Here is a 20744-nt window from a genome sequence, read left to right on the forward strand (position 1 = left end):
ATTTTCTCATCTCTACCATTTTGGCCTCCAGAGTTGTTCCTTAGAAGGGTTTGTAAAAATGTAGGCCAAAGCCAGGCATTGGTGGCTCAGGCCTGTAATCCCTGCTACTCAGGAGGCTGAGATCTGAGGATCGCAGTTCAAAGCCAGCCTGGGCAGGAAACTCCATGAGACTTATCTCCAATAAAACACTAGAAAACTGGAAGTGGTACTGTAGCTCAAGTGGTAGAGCGCTTGCCTTGAGCTAAAGAGCTGAGGGACAGCGCCCAGGCCCATAGTTCAAGCCCCACAACTGACAAACAACAACAACATCAACAAAATGTAGGCCAAAAGATGTGCACTGGTGGCTCATGCCTATGATCTTATCCACTAAGGAGGCTGAGATCTGAGGATCATGCTTCATAACCAGCCTGGGTAGGAAAGTCTAGGAGACTCTTAATTTCCAAAAAGGTGGGAAGTGGAGCTGTGGCTCAAGTGGTAGAACACTAGCTTTGATTAAAAAGCTCAATGACAGCACCCAGGCCCTAAATTCAAGCCCCAGGACTAGCACACACACAAAAATGTTGCCCAAGGTCTTTGATTTCCATGGAATTTTAAAGCAAATTCCCCTTGCCATGATCTATCTGTGGCATTGGGGCCTTATTCATGTTCTGATTATTTCTGACCATAGGAAGTATCTATCAGCTAATGGATGTGATTGGAACTTGGTGTGCACATGTGAGGAAGTAGGTGGAGTGGAGGCTTTTGTACTCCCATGGAACAAGGTCAGTTCTTAACCCCTCTCCCTGCTCCAGAACCTTCCTTCCCCAGAACCAGCCCACTTGGGGTCACAGCTAGTTTACTTTTTCTTGCTTATGTTATTCTGAATGGCTGGGGTTGAGGGATAAGTCCTGTATTGAAATGAACAGATCTCGGCAACTACAATAAGATGATGATATAAGAGAACTATGAGAGCTGGAAAGAGAGGTCCCAAAGAGAGAAGGGAGTTCCAGAGAAAGGTGCTGTAGTATGATGTAGCATGAATTCAGGGTACAGATGTGGGACTGTAAGGACTGTAAATTATTATTATTTTTACCACTATTGGAGTGTAGAATTGGGGGAGGTAGGGAGTGTTGGGAGCTGAGAGTGGAGAGGTACTTGGGTAAGATTATATATAGGGAAAGCTTGAATGCCAGGCCCAGGGAGACAGGTTCAAGTATCAGAATCTAGCAGCTGATTGGAACCTAGAAAAGCTTCAGTTACCAGCTATGCAACTGTTAGGACACTATGGCATGGTTCCAGTTAGAAGGCCAGGGCCTGAACTAGAGCAGGGGTTACACTGAAGAGGAAGGGGCGCATCTGTGGGGTTTCAGAAGTAGATTTGAGGACCACAGAGGAAAGCCTTGGGAGACTGGGAGGAACACAAATTGTTCAAAATTGGGGACATGAGGAGGAGATGAGAATGTCACAGAAGGGCAAAAGACTTAAGTTTGTCTAATGGTATTCCTGACCACAGTACACTTATATACTGGGCTTGAGGTCAGAGGAGAGGAGAGGCCTTGGAGTTAGCTGTGTGTGCAGGGCAGTTAAACTCCTGACAAAGGGATTATGTTTAACGTCAAATGAGGCATCGGGCCTACAACAGAACTTGAGAAGTGCCAGAACAGGGAAGCAGGTGCTGCTTAAAAGTGCTCTGGACTGTCCTCACTCTTACTGCCCTCTGGGGCCATTGACCTCCTTGCTGACACCTGGAGGGTTTTCTGACATCTTTGCTGTGGAAGCCAGGCTGAGCTGTGTGTGTGGAAGTGACATGGTAGCCCTCTTCCCACTTGACTCACCCGTTCCCTGACCTTGGGACTGTGCCAGTGTCTTCTGTTTGCAGTGAATTTGCCATGCCCATGATTTGTCACTGCCTTCCCACAACTCTTAACTGGAGGTTCAGCCATGAAAGCAAGGGCAGCATGGGTCGGGTAGAAGCTTGGGCCCAGGTAGTCCCCTCTGTTTACTTGACTCTTGGGAAGAAGCATTCTTTCAGGGGGTGTCATCGTTTGACACCCAGAACAATTCTGATTGACTTGAGTACCCCAGCTACCTAAGCTGTCTCTGTCTGACTGGAAGCAGTAGCTAAAGTCAAAATGAATCACGTGATGTATCCCCTTATTTCAATGTTGGTCCTCTGCTCCCACTGACCATCCCATAACCCCATCCATTCAGAAGTCCCCACTCCAAACTGCCCCAGGGTGTCAGGGCTGCCTGTAGCACAGGGGTCTTCAGCGGGGCACAGGCCATTGGTTTTCCTCTTGCTCCTGGCTCTGTTGTCTCCTCACATTCTTGCTCCTGGCTCTGTTGTCTCCTCACATTCCCAGCATTGGTGCTAGCATGTTTTCATCTTTTTTTTTTTTTTTCCTCCCTGAGTTTCAGCAAATCTAGAGTCTAATCTCCAGATGTACAGTGCTTTAAAGGTAGGGCAAAGGCTTGCTCCTTTCTTACCCCAGCACCCTGGTGAATAACCTCTTCCCATCCTTTTCCTCAGTCACTTGATCTTTCATCTGATCTCTGTCAGAGTCTCCTATCTGCTAGAAGGAGGTGGCAGAGTACAAAAGAGGCTCAGGTACTCTAGCATACAATAGGTTATCTTCTCTAAAAGCTGACAATGTCTTTAAGAGCCATTTGATTAAGCCAAGAGCCTCAGAAGAGCCTCAGAACTGTGAAGGGCAGAAGCTAATGAAATAATTTTGCCCAAACATACTGAACAAATTGACACTGATTTTCAACTCAGGGAAGTATTAGCAATTCTCCTTGCATGTAGATTTGGCTCATGACTATCATTACAGGATACTTATTTCTAAAGTTTCACATTCTCATTGTAGGGAAATACCCCCATAATTGCGCCCCCTAGAGGATGAGGGCCACAGCAGTGGAGACTGGGAAGGCAAGAGTCTCTTATGTCTGGTCCTGGGGTGGCCTTATGGGTTCAACTGAGCCCAAGCAGAAGAGAAGCTGCAGACCTGGGGCTGATTACTGTTGTCACTGAAGTCTTGAGAGCTACTAGGGCTCAGTAAACCCTACTTTGGTGGCAGGTGACAAAAGTGACACAAGTGGAAAGGGACCTTCTTTCTCTTCTTTCCACATAGAATTTGGCTTGGCCATATTCCGTGGTTTGGAGAAATGAGTAACTCCTACATAAAGGCAGCCAAAACCAGCCGAAAGTGGCTCAAGGGCGCCCTCTGGAGGCAGTGATGAACGAAGCTTCTTTGCCAAGCACCTGGGGCAGGACAAGAGGCTCCTTCTGTGACCAGCATGCGCTAGGGCTGGGGTTCAATCATGACCACATCTGGAGAACCCTGCTCCTGAAGTTGCCCAGAAATGTATCTCTATATAGGGAAACAGAATATACTTGCTCATCTGCAGGAACATTGGCCTTGGCCAGCTTATTTTTTTAATGGAACCTTGGCATTTGTGATAGAATTTGGTATCCTCTTGATGATTGAATTCAAAATGGGTTGAATCCTGGCCTCCAGGAGGCTCTAGAACTTAGGGTCTAATTCTGAAACAGAAGAGTCTCTTTGGTTTGCAATGTGTGCTCCTCACTTCATTGATCAGACTTCACCTTTTGCTTTTCCATCTTTTATTATTTTCTTTTCCTATAGTATTATGTGCGTTTCCTAAAGCTAGTCAGATTCTATTTGATGGGGAAGCCTGATGAACAACTTACATCAAACTATTTCCTCCCTCTCCCTCCCAAAAGGAATTAAAAAAAAAATTTCTCTGGCATTCCCTGGTTACACCAGAAGGGTAGAGGGAAGGAGGAAGGGGAGTAATTGAAAGAGTGGCATGTCAGGGGAATAGGGACCCAACATTTCAAGGCCTTTGTGCTTGGAGCATCTTCCCTTCCTTCATCATGGTGCTTCAGACATGGATGGATGCTCAGCTTTGGCATCATTGCCTCTTACCACAACAAATGTCTCCTTGATTGCTGGCCTGTTTCACATACATCTATTGATAATGTCTTCAGGATTTCCTCAAAAAATCTGAGGTACCCAGGAACTCAGAAGATACAAGGAAAGTGATGGATGAGATACCTGGGTATTTCCAGAGGATTGAATCTTACTCTTCTGATTCCAGAAATAGAGCCTGTTGTACTTGAGAAGGAGAGAATTGCTACAGAGTCTTCATGGGAATTCTTTTTTTCTTTCCTTTTTTTTGGGGGGGGGGGGAGTCCGGTCATGGGGCCTGAACTCTGGGCCTGGGCGCTGTCCCTTAGCTCTTCAGCTCAAGGCTAGCACTCTACCACTTGAGCCACAGTGCCACTTCCGGCTTTTTTTTTCTTCTGCTTATGTGGTGGAATCAAGCCCAGGCTCATGTATGCAAGGCAAGCGCTCTACCACTGAGCCACCTTCCCAGCCCAGGAATTCTTTTTCTATCACCCATTTCTTCCTGGAAACATTCAGGAACTGTAGCTTAAGGTTGAAGTTTCCTAATAAACTCTGGCTCTTACTATTGTCAAGTGGGGTGTTAGGCAACTGGTCGTCCTCATAAATTCAGATTGTGAATTGGTAGAGAGAAAGAGAGAGTATGTATGGTATTGCTCAGAATCCATAGGAAACCTGTGTCTTCCTGAGTCAGAATCCATGGCTAGGCCATAGTGGTGGCCTGCACTACACATCGCAGGACAGAGATGAGACTCTGGAAGGACTTGTTTTCACGTGTAATGTCACATCTTTCTAACACTGCTGCACTACTGACCAGACCTACAGGGCATACCTTCCTGGAAAACAGAATAGAGCCCACACACTCCTCCTTGTCCATACTCTGGCTCTTAGCCAGTTTCACCACAAGTATATAAAGCACAATTCTGAGTACTTGGGTTCACTAAGACTGACTGGCCAATCCAGATAGGAACACGAAGTCCATTATCTGAAAAGGTTCATTCTAGACAGCTAGCAGGCCAAGGCAGCATGACTGAGGGTGCAACACCAGGGGGCAAAGCGCACCTGAGGGAGATGCCTTGTTGACTGGACTGGCTGTGTTTGTTCTCAGGTCAAAGAGCTGGGTATTCATGTAGCCAGAAGTTCTGAGCTGGCCCAGGAATCTGAGTGTCAGGGGCACCTGAACCTTAGTTAGGTGGTGAGGATCATCAGTTCAGGAGGGCATGTTTAGTATTGAGGTCTGGAGATGAAGATCGGGTGAGAGACCTGATCATTACAGGGCCAAGGGAAGCTTGAGGAAGGGACCAGGTTGGGGCCTAAGGAAGGAGAGAAGAGAAGGGAGCGAGTTGGAGAAGGAGGGAGATGGGTGAGAAGAGCAAATAGAAAAGGAAGAAGAGGAGCAGAAGAGGGATAAGCAGGGCGAGGAGGCAGCCATGATAGGAAGAAAAAAGGAAAAGTAGGAAGGGTGAGGGTGGAAATAGGGGCCAGCTATCTAGCAACCTATGAGTGACACAGGCAGCCCGCCAGGAAAGGTGGGACCTGGTGGTACAAAGTTGGAGGTCAGTGGAGTAGGAAATGAACAGGTAAGAACTGAGGATTGGACTGCTTGTTTCAGTATCCCACAGCCTTGTTCTGTCACCAAGGTTCCATGGTAACTAAGATCAAGGATTCTTGGGTTGTGCTGTCCAAATTGGAAGTCTCTAGCTGAGTATGCCCGTAGAACCCTCTAAATGTGAATTTGTATGGGAATTTCTTATGTGTAAAATACACACCAGACTCTGAAGACTTACATGAAAAAAAAAAGCAAAAAGGTTTCAATATTTTTTATATTGGCTAAATGTAGAAATATTTTTTATTAGGTTCAATAAATATATTATTGAAACTAATGTCATCTATTTCCTTTTACTTTTATAAGGTGGCTACGAGAATTTAGATTGCACATATGGCTTGCACTTATGGTTTGTGTTGTTTACATCCATTGCATTATTCTAGGGTATTTGAATTAGAAAACATTGTCCCTAGGGGCCTACAGGCCAGTGTAACAGTGCTTGCCCTGGGACCCCCGTTGGTTGACTGCATCAGTATAGAACCCTCTCGTGGACCCAGTAACTGGGCAACTTTGGCTGGGCCCAGGCAGCAGGGTGGCCCCATGTCTCACTTTTCACAAGCTCAGGTCTTATTCAAGTCCACTTGTGCAGGAAAAGCCATGGAACCAAATGCAAGTAGTAGCAGTCTGACAGCCTCAGCAAGATGTCCCTGATCACAGAGTTGTTTGGATGCAGGGAGTTTCTGAACCCAAGTACAGGGAAGAAGTTAAAAATAGTCTTTTTCTATAGGACAGATCAGTGTCAGAGTTTTTGTCATCAAACTTTACTTCTGTGAAGATGTGCCAAGTTTACAAAGAAACAGGCTCACAAAATCTTGTCCAGAACCCACAATCCAATGAATACAGGGGTAGGAACAACAAGTTGTTCAGCTTGGCTTTCTGGCAACTGGGTTAGAGCTTTCCAGAACGCTCTAGAAAATTAATAAGATAGCTGAGTTCCAGCAGACTCATTTCCCACTCAGGACTTTTCAGTGCTCATTTGCTCTTGGTCTCTGTGGAATCCCATGGCAGGGAAGATGGATTATGGTTCCCTTCCTAGACCACCCATATCCATCAGAAGACTGAGGTCAGGGTCAAAATCCACCCACACTGCCCACCTGAGTGCTGATTGACTTGGCTCAGTCCTCTTGGCCCTCACTATTCATGTTTCTTCAGAACTACTACTCCACCACATTCTCCCAAACTTCCTCTTGCTGTCCACAAAAAATGGACACCCGTAGATGAATTAGATGAGATGAAAGTATCCAGTATCAGGAGTCAACTCCTCTCCCAAGTCTTCCCTCCAAGGCTGATTTTATTGATAATCCTTCCTAATGCCGAACTACTGCTTTTGTCTTGAGCCAACTTTTTAAGATCCTGCTGTGCCTTGTCAGCCCGCCCCCATCCCCTTCCATTAGCCAACCTCCCTATAGTCTCTATCACTTTATAGCTCCTTCTGGAAGCTAGGCATTTGTGGAGGAACCCTTCCTCCCTGGCAGGCCTCCTTCAAATACAGGCCATTGAGTTGTTTACAACCCAATGCCTCCGGGTGAGAGGCAGGCTTGCTGTTCTAAGGATGAGGTGCACAGTAACAATTTCCGTCTCACTGCAATTCAATGAGAGAGTGTTGTCATTCCTCCTTTACAAAGGGGCCAGAGAGGCTCAGGTTAGTAACCGGCTTCAGGCAGCAGAGCTAGTTTAGTGAGAAAGCCTGGATCACAACTCAGGTGCTGTAGTTTGGTTCATCTGCATTTGTAACCATCACTCCACTGTGGGTTCCTTTGAAAGGCCTGGTTCAGTATCACTATCTGGATCCTCTATATCCTCTTCCAATCTTGTCAGCTGCCACTTGCTGAACATTCCCATGCATTCACCCAAGACTTCTTTTCCCAGCTGGCAATTGTCTGCATCCCACTTTTTGCCATTATCCTGGATGAGTGAGGCACACAACAGAGTCTGTGTGTATCACCATCTGACTTCATGGCTACCTCCTCCTCCCTACCCTACCCTACCCACCATCAGTCCAATGAATTGAGACACTAGTCTCTCTCCTCAGCTTCCAGTTTGCTTAATGAATTATGTGGCATTTCCTCTGGGGCTCAGCACATTTCTGTGAGTTTCTTCACAAAGCTGCTTTCCAGCTGGCCCAATACTTTCTTTTTCCTGCTCTATCCAGTCACTCAGACATGTAGAAATCATCCCTGAGTCTCCCTTGCGTCTCCATCGAATCAATCACCATGACATGTGGGATAAACCCCAATGACATCATCACTCCATCCATTTCTCTCCATTGCCACTGCTGTCACCCCATCTGGCTGACGTTAGCTGCTGATACTCTGGGGTCTCAGGGTCTCCTCAACCTAAGCTCTTAATAGTAGTGCTTGTTTTTGTTCTGGTCCTGGGGCTTGGACTCAGGGTGTCAGCTATTCCTGAGCTTTTGCTGTCCAAGGCTGGAACCCTACTACTTGAGCTACAGCTCCACTTCTGGCATTTTTTTTTTTTTTTTTGTGCCAGTCCTAGGGCTTGAACTCAGGCTCAGGGCCTGGGCATTCTTCTTAAGTTTCTTTCACTCAAGACTAGTGATCTGTCACTTGAGCTACTGTTCTACTTCTGGCTTTTTTGGTAGTTGAGTGGAGATGAGTCTTATGGGCCTCCAAAATCTAGGCCAAACCCACCCTTCAGGGAAAGGAACTTGTTTACCCCCAGGTTCCTATCCTGAGCTGACTTAGGGTCCATTATTTGAGTATCTGAAAGTTTTACTGTGATAAAATACATGACAAAAACTTACTATCTTAACTTGAACAGTTCAGGAGTGTTTAGTACACTAGAGTGCAACCAATTTCTAGCTCCAGCTTACCACATGATCCAACAAATCTACATCTAGATGTATGCCCAAAAGAATCAAGAAAGTTGGGTACAAAAATATGTTTGTAGCTGAGCGCCGGTGGCTCACGCCTGTAATCCTAGCTACTCAGGAGGCTGAGATCTAAGGATCTCGGTTCAAAGCCAGCCTGGGCAGAAAAGTCCATGAGACTCTGATCTCCAATAAAGCACTAGAAAACCAGAAGTGGTGCTGTGGCTCAAGAGGTAGAGTGCTCGCCTTGAGCTGAAGAGTGCAGGTACAGCGCCCAGGCCCAGAGTTCAAGCCCCACGACCACCACCAACAAAAACAAATGTTTGTAAGCCGGGCACTTGTAGCTCATGCCTGTATTCCTAGCTACTCAGGAGGCTGAGATCTGAAGATTGAGACTTGATGCCAGCTTGGACAGTCACATCCATGAGACACCCATCTCTAATTAATTAGCAAAAAGTAGCTCAAGTGGTGCAAAAGCCAAGCAGGAGCTTAAGGCTTCCAGTTCAAGTCCTTGTATCATCAATAAAAATAAATAAAATGCTTGTAGAACGGTGTTGATAGTACTGCCAGTCACAATACCCAAAGGTGGAAACAAGCCAAATGCCCATTAGGAGATGAGTTAATAAACAAAATGTGGTACATATATACAATGAAATATTACTCAGCATAAAAAGGAAAATAATTCTAGTACACAAATTAACCCTGAGGACATTCTGCTCCATAGAGACAAATGCTGTGCCACTTACAAGAGGTCCCTAGAGCAGTCATATGCATAGAGAGTAAGATGGAGAATAGAGGTTACCAGGGGCTGGGGGAGGGAGGAACAGGAAGTCACTGTTCAAGAATTGCTTCAGAGCTTCTGTTTTAGAAAGCTTTGCATGTGTGTGTTGGCCATTTATGTTTCCATTGGAGAAATGACTGTTCAAGTCTTTTCTAGAATCTCTTTATGCATCCTAAATATTTCATATATTTAGGATTTTGAATATTAATACTCTATCAGATATGTGATTTGCAAATGTGTCCCCCATCTTTATAGCTTGCCTCTCACCTTGTTAACTGAATCCTTTGGTGCACAGTTTTTATTCTTTTTTTTGGGGGGGGTGGATCTCATCGTGGGGCCTGAACTCTGGGTGCTGTCCCTCAGCTCTTCAGCTGGCGGCTAGCGCTCTACCACTTGAGCCACAGCACCACTTCCGGCTTTTTAAATTTTGCTTATGTGGTGCTGAGGAATCGAACCCAGGGCCTTGTGCATGCAAGTCAAGCGCTCTACCACTGAGCCACCTTCCCAGCCCATGGTGCACAGAGTTTTTAAAGTTTGATAGTGTCATGTCCAGGAGATCATTGCCAAGTCTACTGTCATGAAGCTCCTCTCCCTGTGTTTTCTTCTAAGAAGTTTATAGTTTCAGGTTTTCTGTTTAGGTCTTGATCTGTTTTCAGTTAATTTTGTATCAGGTGTATCTACTCTCTTTGCTGAGCATTTATCATGTAGCTGTGGTGAAACGGTACAGACAGGAAGGGACTTCGAAGCTGTGTGTGTAGTGCAGTGTAGGCCTAGCAGTCAAGAGGCTGAGGATGGGGGATCATGAGTTCCAGTCCAACCTGGGATACATACCAAGACCTTATCTCAGAAAAAAACAACAAGCAAAAAAGAAAGAAGACACTTCCACATGTCTGGCTCCATCTACAATAAGTCTTTCTTCCTTTTCCTCAACAAGAGCTACCCCTCGCCATGGAAGGAAGTCATAAAAATATAAGAAAAACCAATGCAAAAATTTATATTTTATTTGAATTCAAAAAATTTAAAATTGCTTTCAAATTCAGGAAAGTACCATAATGCAGAACCCCAGGGGAGCCCTCATATACAGAGACAGATAAATTAAATGTATATACTGCAGACAAGCCGAGAAGGTCTATACATTACATATTTACAGTGTCTCATGTGTTCTGAAAACTGTATTTATACATTTTATTACATTTACAAAAAAAGGCTTCCACTACCATTTACCTACAATAATGAAAAAAAAATTTACACCTGTTTTTCTCTCTCCTTTTTTTGGTACTGTACAAACTTTGTATAATAAAAATATATCTCTGTACAAAAGATTTTTTTTTGTTTTTGTTTTACTTTTTTTTTGTGGGAGGGGGGATGGCGGTGGTGGGTAGATGGATGAATGGCAAGTGGAAGGTCTCATCTGGCCCTGCTCCCCTTCTAAGAAGCCTCTGGAAGTGGAGAGAAAACGCCAGAGGTGGGAGAGGGCTATGCACGGCAGAGTGCTGGGTGTGAGGCTCCGCTGCAGTGCTCCTTGGGTCTCTCACACTGGAGCGGGAAGGGGTGAGGCTGCAGGAGGAGCTGAGAGGTCTGAGAGTCGAGGGGAGAGCCAGCAGGGCGTCCTGCCTTTGTTTCCAGAGATGGAAAGGGGGTGAGTGTGAGTGTGTGTCTGGACTGGTACTCTCCCACTTGGCCCCGGGGATGCTGCATCCTGGCAGAGGTTCACAGAGGTGGGAATGGACTCCTGCCATTGTGAAACTCCATTACAATCTGCTAGAAAGGGATGCCTGCATTTACTCTAGTCTGTCCTGACATCAGTGAGTCAGAAATTGAAACTGTGCCAACCAGAACTGACTTTAAGAACCAGGTGGTCCTGCCCCTGTGCTCACATAGTTTGAATTCTTATCTGAATGTGCCACATGAGCATCAGAGGCTGGTGTGACATGCTGGCACAGGGAGTGAGCCCATGGGGACCTTCCCAAGGACAGACGATTTCCATTCTTAAGCTCCCAAGGTTCTCAACAATGCTCATATTGAATTCACTAATAACCCAAACACAATGAAACTTAACACAAGTCAAAACTGAGAGAGAGAGAGAGAGAGAGAGAGAGAGAGAGAGAGAGAGAGAGAGAGAGAGAGAGAGAGGTTGATTCATTTGCTCAATTCTTTTGCATTGGGAGCTGCCATTGGCTATGGTCAGAAGCTTCCAGGAGCCCAGAGGCAGCACCAATTGCAGGAGGCTGGTTGTGCTGGGTCTCTGTCTTGATGCTGCCCAGGTGGAGCAAGCAGAACTCAGACTGGACCTGGGTGGTCCCCTGTGTGTCCTGCTAGACCTAGCCACAATGACAATGGAGGGACTACCCTGTTCCTCCAGCCTCTGGTCTCTCTTCCAGACCTAGGTTTCTGGCAGCAGGTGGACTTCGGGGTGAAGGAAATTTGAGTCTGCATTCTAGCTCGATTCTTATTTTGTGGCTCATGCCTCTACCTTCCTGGGCCTTGTTTCCCCATTTGTAAAACAATAATAACAAATCCAGCTTTGGTGGTGGTTTACAGACTAGAAATGATACATGTGAACAGTGTCAGGCACGGAGGAGAACCTCAGGAAGAGGAGGCCATTCCTTGTTGGGTGCCATGGCAGGCTTGTTTTCCTTTCCTGTCCATAGTCATCCTATGCAGATGGCACAGGCCCCCATGGGACATGGGATAGGGGCAGGTCGGTTTCAGAGCTGATGGGCCCCTCCTTGCGTCACCTCTTCTTTGTGTTTATGGGGAGCAGGGCACAGGGCATCGTACACACACACACACATACACACACACATTTTCTTTTTAGAAAGTCTCTTCCATAGGACACAGCCTGCACACACACATGTGCACATATGCACATACATACACACACATGCATACATATCTACCAGTTGCTCTGCTATCTTAAATCCATAAACTTCTTCCTGTCTGCAGCCCCTCCTCTTCCTTTACTGCCCCAATCCAGGAAACAGAGGGAGTCCTCTCCAGGGTGGCAGGCGCAGATGGTGGCGGGCAAAGGCCCCAGTCCAGCAGCGGCAGACACAGGCAGAGAGACAGACGAAGATGGGCACTGGGCACTGTGCTCAGGGGAGCTCCTTCCTGCCCCCTGGGGAGCTGGAAACACACAGACCACAGAAGAATCATGAGAAGAGAGGAGGAGGCAGGAGAGGTTGGGGACTGGAGGAGGCCGGGGAAAGTGGCCAAACTAAGGCATGTAGGGGAAGGTTACTCAGCTCCATTTGCAGAGGAGATTTCTAGTCTTCCCGGAGGGAGAGTGGGGTAGGCAGGGATGACACACACAGAACATCTATGTTCCTATCTGTAGTCTTTTCTCCACTGTGGGCCTACTGCTTCTTAGCTGGGTTATCACTTTTTTTTTTTTTTTTTTTGGGTCCAGTCGTGGGGCCTGAACTCTGGGCCTGGGTGCTGTCCCTCAGCTCTTCAGCTCAAGGCTAGCGCTCTACCATTTGAGCGACAGTGCCACTTCCGGCTTTTTTCTTTTTGCTTATGTGGTGCTGAGGAATCGAACCCAGGGCCTCGAGCATGCAAGGCAAGCGCTCTACCACTGAGCCACCTCCCCAGCCCCTGGGTTATCATTTTTTTTTGTTGTTGTTTTTTTTGTCGGTCGTGGGGCTTGAACTCTGGGCCTGGGCACTGTCCCTCAGCTCTTCAGCTCAAGGCGAGCGCTCTACCACTTGAGCTACAGCGCCACTTCCGGTTTTCTGGTGGTTTATTGGAGATAGGAGTCTCATGGTCTCTCCTGCCTGGGCTGGCTTTGAACCGCGATCCTCAGATCTCAGCCTCCTGAGTAGCTAGGATTACAGGCGTGAGCCACCAGCGCCCGGCTGGGTTATCATTTTTATGGGCTCAGTTTTTCCCTTTTCTCATCTGCCACGAGAATGCTAACAGTATCTACCTCCCAGGTGAGGTGAGGACACAAGGGGATCTGGCAAGTGCCCAACTCAGTGCACAGCACTTCTCTTTGTGCCTGAGCTGTGTGTATGGGTCTGTGTGCATGTACAGGTCCCTGCCTGCCTCCTACCCAGCGCCCAGCCCCATCTCACCAGCTGCTGAAGGCGGGGCTCTCGGTGGCGGTGGCGGTGGCAGCCAGCTCTGGGGGCTATACTGCAGTACACACTGTGCTGACTGTGAACTCCGCCTCGCTGGCCATGATGTCTGTGGGCTGGATGTTGCGATCGTACATGGGGTTCTCAAACGTGGCTCGCACATTGGTGTTCTCATGGCCTGCGTAGCCATTGAATGGGACTTTGGGTCTTCTCCTGGGAAAAACCAACAGTGAACTTGACTGATAGATGCTGAATGACAGAGGTCCGAAAAGGGAGGGGAAGAGGAGAAGGGGGAATGGGAGAAGAGAGGACCGAAGGGAAGAGGAGGGGAGAGGATAGGAAGGCAAAGGAGAGAAGAGAAAGGTAGTGGAGAAGAGAGGAGGAGAGAAGAAGGGAGAGGAGAGGAAATGACTAGAGGAGGGGAGAGAAGAAGAGAGGAGGGAAAAGAAGGGAGGGAAGAGAGATGAGGAGGGCAAAGAAGAGAGGAGGCTCATTTCTTCTTTTCTGAAGGTTAAGAGGGTGGGGTTGGGGTGAGGATAGGGCCCTGTACATACTTGCTGCCCTCCCTGCCCTGCCGGGCCTTCTTGGTACCTGTGCTTGTACAGGTAGAGCACGAAGCCTGCGATGATGAGGGCAATGAAAGGCACCAGGATGGCGGCAGCCACGGAGCTGCTATTGGAAGCAAAGTGGCGGCCGATGGACTCGTGGTCTGACTCCAACAACCGGAGGTCTGCAAAGTCCCAGAAAGAAACAAGTCATAGAGAGACAGTTTGATGGCACAGTCCCCACTGGCCACGTTACTCAACCGAACACTCTTAGGAAATGTCACCACAGGGCAGAGGCCCTGTGCCGGGAAGCTGGTGCTCAGATCCTAGCCACCTGCCATCTGCACACAGACACACAGCTCAGACATCACCTCCCCTCCCCAGGGGGCCCTTGCCATTCCTCTGTACTGCTCAGATGGTATCTGAAAGTGTCAAGTCCAAGAAAAGACAGTCTGTGGGTAGACCTGAAACCGTGTCTCTGAATAAGATCTTAAAAGAATGCAGCTTTAACACAGGTGCTGGTGGCTCACACTTAAAATCCCTAGCTGCTGAGGAGAGTGAGATCTGAGGATCAAGGTTCAAAGACCCTGAGAAGAAAAGTCCCTGAGACTCTTATCATTGGTTAACCTGAAAAAGCTGGACATGAAGATGTGGCTCAAGTGGTAGAGCACTAGCCTTGAGTGCAAAAGCCGAGAGAGTATGAGGCTCTGCATTCGAGTTCTAGTCCTGGCACAAAACCAAAACGATTGCAAAAATGTAGCTTTGTAGACATTTCTATACTTCTGGCAGAAGCCTTTTTATCAGATGAGACTTTATATCAGATGACAAGGTAGAGTTGTTCTGGTTGCGGGGGGGGGGGGGGGGTTTAGGGTAGGCTAAAGCTACCCTTTGTCCCCTGACTGTGAAGTTCAGATGTCCTCAGCTCCATTCACTTATCCCTCTGAGTGTCCACTTCAGGGAGGGACAAGAAGCTCATTTTCTGATCTGCCCCAATTCAGCAGGGACAGTAGTGTGTATCCCTGTATTTGCAGGGCTGCTGATGGAAGAGCCCTGCTTTGCTTCAGTAACTGTGGGGAGGAGCTGGGAGGTCAGGGAGCCACAGGGAAGTAGATTCTGCTTAATAGAGCTTTGGGGTGGGGTGGGGTGGGGAATCAGAGCTAGGAGGTAAGGGGACTGGAGGTGCTGACAGGGCCTACAGTACTCTTCCTCAAGGACCTCGGACTGCTGTTTCTTCCTCCACTGCTCCTCAGGCCAGGGTTCCTCCTTGCATCAGTCTGTGCTTGGCTTGGATGACCTGGCACACAGGGTCACAGAGCCTGAGTGAAGTGAAGGAGACATGCCTTCTTGGTGCCCAGGTTTCTCATCTGACACGGGCGCAACAGCAGCCTTCTGGGACTGCGCTAAGGAGGAGCTTCTGCTGAGGGCCCACGCGTGGGTGCCTCAGATCTCTGTTCCTCCAGGCAGGACTGATGCCGGAGGTACCCGATGGCCAGGAAGTCAATTCAAAGGCTGGTAAAGGTGAGGCTCTAGGCATAGGTGTGAAAGCTCAGAGGTGTCCTAGGCATTTTCTCCGTCAGGTATGAACTCTGCCACTTCTCTCCCGCCCTGTCAGCTCACACGTTTGGGGGGACACAGGCTAGTTACCAAGTCTTTGAAAGCCGAACTGCCCGAAGCCTTGGCCCTTGACGGAGCCTTGGTAGATGAAGGTGCCTCCAGAGGATTCCGAAGAGACCTGTTTGGGGCAGGGATGGGGGAGAGGAGACAGCTCAAGAATAAGGGTATTTAGAAAGATCTAGAACTCTGGCTGGCCATGCCATACCATACCATACCACAGATACAGTCACAGGTAGGCTGGTATTGCCCACTGATCCCCTGCTCTGACACACAGGCATATTTGTCTCTCCACCCACACCCAGGTGAGGGGCACAGCAGGACTGACAGAGCAGAGCAGGGAACCTGACAACCTGAGGAAAAGACATGTTCTCTTCTGCAGTCAAATCATCATTCAAGTGCCTGAGCCTCACTTGCCAAACAGGACACACGATGGTATCTATGTAGTAGACTGAATGAGTTCCTCCAGGTAAAGCTCAGAACTCTTCATTCACAGACCTTAGCTACGTGAGCTTCTGTTACTGTGTTGAAAATCATCTTGGAGCATTGTGGAGCACCCAGAAACACGGTTCCAAGGTGCAAAGCAGACTCAGCATGTTTCAGAGAAGTCGTCCAGCCCAAGATGTTGGCTTTGCAGGGTAGCTGGAAATACTACTCTCCCTGGCCCCTCTGCCTCTGAGCCTCCATGATGCTCCAAGGTGTCCTATGGCATTAGCAGCTGAAGCATGTGGTTGGAAGATGCTCAAACCTGTGCTCCATCCCCAGGGACGCCCTCTGTCCATATGCTCACCTATCCTCTTGCACAGGCCCTGGCTGGGTGTGCAAGGGCCCCCCATGGTTGCCCATTGTCCTAGGCAGTGACCCAAACTGCTTCTGGCGTCACTGTTCCCTTCTCATCTTGCCCCTGGTCTGTCTTGCCAGCTCCAGATTCCAACCTTGACCCTTATCCTCTCACACCTGGCCACTCCCCTGGCATGCTGGAATTACTTGCTCCTGCTCAGCCGCAACTGAAGCTGGCTGATATCTGGGTAAGTATGAGGGTCCTTAGATAGCCTTGGGCACAGCATAGAACTAATTGCATGCCAGTCCTCTGGAAAAGCCCCTTGGTTCTTCTAATGGGTTTATAAAGCAAATCTGGCTCAGTTCCACTGTTCCTCCAGAAACTCTTGTCTCTATGAATTCCATGACTCCTCAGCTCTCTGCTACTCTGGCCCATCATGACCTCTTGCTCTCTTCTTTCCTTCCTTGTCCGACTCTGGCAATCCCAGTCAGGGATGCTGATGATATGGTGGGCAAGACTATGTTCAACTCCAACACCTACGCGATAGGAATGTATGGGCAGAGGAGCATCGCCAGGGATAGCTTCCACCCCAAGGATGCCCTAGAAGGTAGTATCTTTCCCAGAGGGAATGCAAGGAGGTTCAACCCCTCCCCCCTGTCCTGGTATCCCAAGTTGTGAAAAATCCCTCACAGCCCTCCTCAAATATGAGTAGATGGTTGAGGTAATCATTTGGGATTCACTTTCTTCTTCCAGCCCACACCACAGAACCATGACCTTCACCCTCGGATTTGCTCTCACAGCCATGACCTTCAAACCCTGCTCCTAGTTCTAACAGCAGAACATACTCATCTCTCTCAGACATGGTGGGCCTCTTGACTCTGAATCTTTGGGCTCTTTTTATCTTTTCCTCTGTCAATTCATTAGCAGAGAAGGAATCCCCTGCTTCCAGGCCTGGTCCCTCTGGCCTCCTCCAAACTCCTATGGGATCCTGGGAGTTGCCACATCCTTTGCTTTCTCTTTCCTGTCAGTGGTTTGGGAAGTGGAGATAGGACAGGGCATGCCAAAATTGCTGAACTTACATGCCCATCTAGAGCCCAGTGGTCATCTTTGAACTTATTCACAAAAATCTCCACAGGCCCTGTGATCTGGTAGACCTGGAGTAAGAGATGGAAATCTTCTTTCTTGTAATGTCCTGAGTAAGGAAAAAAAGTTAGAGGGGGTATTCTTGAAAGAGTTGCAAAAATAATCTCCAAACACCAATTGCTGTGCCTGAGAATTTCAAATGCTGGTAGAAAGTTTCCTGTACATTTGAATGTTCCTACGCACCTGTAAATAAGTACGTAAAGAGTTATGTGTGTGCTGAATGAGAATCTTTGCAGGAATGTGCATGGACATGTTAGTAACTGCAGTGCTGGGCAGACTTGGTTCATGCACGCATCTGGGACAATATGGTTTTGTGTCTTTTGATCTGATTGCTAATGCACAAGTGTGTTTACAGGCTGGTTGGTGCAGGAAGGTATCAGGCATGCACACAGGTGTATGTCAGTGTGTTTATGGCTGCCTGGAGCAGCGTGAGTGCTTTACGCATGAATGAGTGGACCTCATTTCCAGGGCTGTGATTTCTCACGTTCACTAGGCATTCATTCATCTAACCATCTACTCAAAACAAACCAAAACACTTATTTTCTAAAGAAGTCAGTTTTTCCGATAATACTTGAACTTTGAAAAGTACAGAGATGAACAGAGAAAAAAATCTCCTCTGATTTGCTACTAAGTAATAACAACTGTATTCCTCAAGTATGTACAATTGTAAAATGTACTAAAATAACTATTCCTAATGCTTGGTGTAAATACTTCCTTTTCTTTCTTATGAGTACATTTTTTCTTTCTTTCAGAAACTAGAGTTGTATTTTAAATGTAATGTGCAAAATTTCCCCAAATTGGCACGATATTTATCTAGCAAATACAACATGACAATATATATGCATATATATGTATACACAGACATATGACTTTATTTGGGGAAAATTCTAAATAGCTCTAGAAAGTGGACATTCTTTATTCATAAATGTTTGACTCCCTCCACATCAATTTCTGATGATAAAATAGAAATGTAATGAATAGACCCAGTTATTTTCAAGACTTGATATAAGTTGCCATTTTCTAGAGCTGTATTACAATTGTATACTTTGCCTGTTATGGTCAAGCTGGACCAGCCCTGAGGATTATTGTTTTTAAAGCTGTGAACAGATGAGCAAAGTGGAAAGTGATACTTTGCGTTTACTTTGATTTGATTGCTGCTGGAAAATTATTTTTTTCATTTTTAAGAATTGTATTGGGCTGCTGAGGGCTCTCTGTTCCTATTTGTGGTTAGGCTTTAGAGCTAGCAGTGTCCAGTCTCTCTATATACAAGAGTTCTTCATACATTTGAGTTTTTGTGTTTGTCATCCAGTATTTCCCTTTGCCCTTGGTGATGTCTTTTTCCCCCATGAAAATAACAATGAATAGACACCTGTTCTTCCCCATGGTCAATGAACTGGTCTGGGTCTTCCATGACATGAAATAACATGACATCACGACAAATGACATCATGATTTGCAACATCATGATGACCTATGACATCATGATGACAAGAGACTCATGCTTACAAAGAGGTGTACCCATGGCCTGTATCATCTGCCCTGCTTTCATGGTTATGGCCTCCTCCTTACCAGCCAGGTGCAGCTCCACACCACTGTGATCAATCATGGTGGCATTGACCTTGCTGTTGGCCACCTGGAAGCCAGTCACTCTGAGCATGGCTGGCTGCTTCTTCCCCTGGTACTCATAGGCTCCTTTCCATAGGGAATTTTTGGCAAAAACATCCCCTGGAACTAGAGAAGTGGAGAACCATATGTGAGAGAGAGAGAGAGGGACTTTGTGTGTTGAAGGTGCATCAGGGCCATTTGATGTCAGTTCCCAGCTCACTCGTGGAAGCAGTTTCCCTTCCCAGTATCTAACTGGTGGTAGAGTGGTAGAGTGCCCTGTGCCTCTTTCAATCCTTTTGTGTCTCAGGGCAGGTGCATGGAAGGAATTGAAACCAGGATGTTGATGAGATGTCTCTGGGTTCCTGTTTACTGCAATACTAGTCACACAATACTCAAATTATGGGATCAACCAAAGTTTCCACCAACAGATCAATGGATAGAAAAAAATGTGGGATGTATAGACAAGGCAGAATATTCTCCATTTGTCTCAAGAAGGATAAATTGGTATGACCTTATGGTAAGTGAAATAAACCAGGGACAGAAAGATAACACAATCTTACTTCTAGGAGCAAGCTGAAAGAGTGAAGAGTGACAAGTTTCTCCTCGACAGGAGAAAAAGGTATAGTGACTGATTGTACCTCAGGATGATGGTGGGTGATAATAGAATAATATTTCAAAATTGCTAAAAGAGCATATTTTAAATTTTGTCTCAAGAAAATAACACAGAGGGTTAATGGCTATCAATTAGCTTCACTTAGCTATACTGCAACACAGAAACACATATATGCCTGTTATAACTTCGCGTTGTAATCCATAAATACATTTATTATTTGTTAATTATATATATAAAAGAAAAGAGAAAGGGAACTGTAAGGAAGACAGAGGAGAAACAAGAAGAGAGGAAAGGAGAGAAAGAGTTTATAAAACAGAGAGGGGAAAGAGGGAGACTGATGGGAAATAGTGTGCTAGGAAGACGAAATGTGGGTCTATGAGACAGACAGTCTGGATTCCATCCCAGCTCTGTCACTTGCCAGCTTCTTCCCTGTTCCTGCCACACCTGTTGTTCTATAAGTGAAACCATTCCACCTGTCTCTTAGGGTCACCACAGGGCTCCAAAGATGAGTACTGGGAGCTGCATGAGGCTCATTGTGGAGGGCATAAAAGCCTTTGGTGATTCACAGCTATTAAAGTTTCTTATTTGTCCTGGAATAATTTTAAGGCAAGAATTTTGATCCCAATTTTTCAAAAAATAAACTGAAGCTGGAGGTGAAGTTTGTTTGCCCAAAGTCACAGGTGGTCAGGGACCAAAATGGCACCAGAATTGAGTCTGAGATGCCTAATCTACTCTTGCTTCCTGTGCGATGCACATGCAAATGTACAGCTATAGTTTGAATGTTTTCCAAAGGCTTCATCCCTAGTATGGCACTATTGGGAGGTGGCAGAAAGTTTAAGAGTTTGGGTGAAGTTGGAGGTTTTAGGGTTTGGGACATGCCATTAAAGGGGACTGTGGGCCCCAGACTCTTTCTCTTCCTGGCTATGAGGTGGACAGGCTTCCTCCACCACATGCTTTCTCCATGATGTGCTGCCTTGCCACCAGCCCAGAAGTATCAGGGCTAACCAATCATGGACTGACATCCAGAACTGTGAGCCAAAATAGACCTTTCCTCTTCATAATGATTATCTCAGGTATTTGTTATGATAATAGAAAGCTGACTAAAACATGTGCTAAATGTATGTAAGTGTGTATAATGATGTGATATTCTGTAATAGTTTTATTTATCAGGGTAATTTGTCCTTCTCTGGACAAATTTGAGACACCTGTCTCAAAGAAGTAACCACTTCCAGGGACCAAGTGG

General features: G+C 46.7%; 1 protein-coding gene across 1 annotated transcript in view; it reads right to left on the reverse strand.

Moving 5' to 3' along the window:
* Positions 1 to 11425: 11425 nt before the first annotated feature.
* The window catches only part of Csmd2 (CUB and Sushi multiple domains 2), a 526828-nt gene continuing 517509 nt past the window's right edge, over positions 11426 to 20744 (reverse strand). The window contains exons 66-71 of the mRNA XM_042684124.1: positions 18853 to 19014; positions 17221 to 17333; positions 15394 to 15481; positions 13796 to 13934; positions 13202 to 13417; positions 11426 to 12251 (exon numbers count right to left, since the gene is read on the reverse strand). Of these exons, the coding sequence (XP_042540058.1) occupies positions 13258 to 13417; positions 13796 to 13934; positions 15394 to 15481; positions 17221 to 17333; positions 18853 to 19014 (662 nt within the window). The 3' untranslated portion in view covers positions 11426 to 12251; positions 13202 to 13257. The remainder of the gene's footprint in view (positions 12252 to 13201; positions 13418 to 13795; positions 13935 to 15393; positions 15482 to 17220; positions 17334 to 18852; positions 19015 to 20744) is intronic.

This window comes from Dipodomys spectabilis, unplaced genomic scaffold (genome assembly GCF_019054845.1).
Source record: "Dipodomys spectabilis isolate Male_0828 unplaced genomic scaffold, ASM1905484v1 ptg000002l, whole genome shotgun sequence".
Classification (NCBI taxonomy): Eukaryota; Metazoa; Chordata; class Mammalia; order Rodentia; family Heteromyidae; genus Dipodomys; species Dipodomys spectabilis.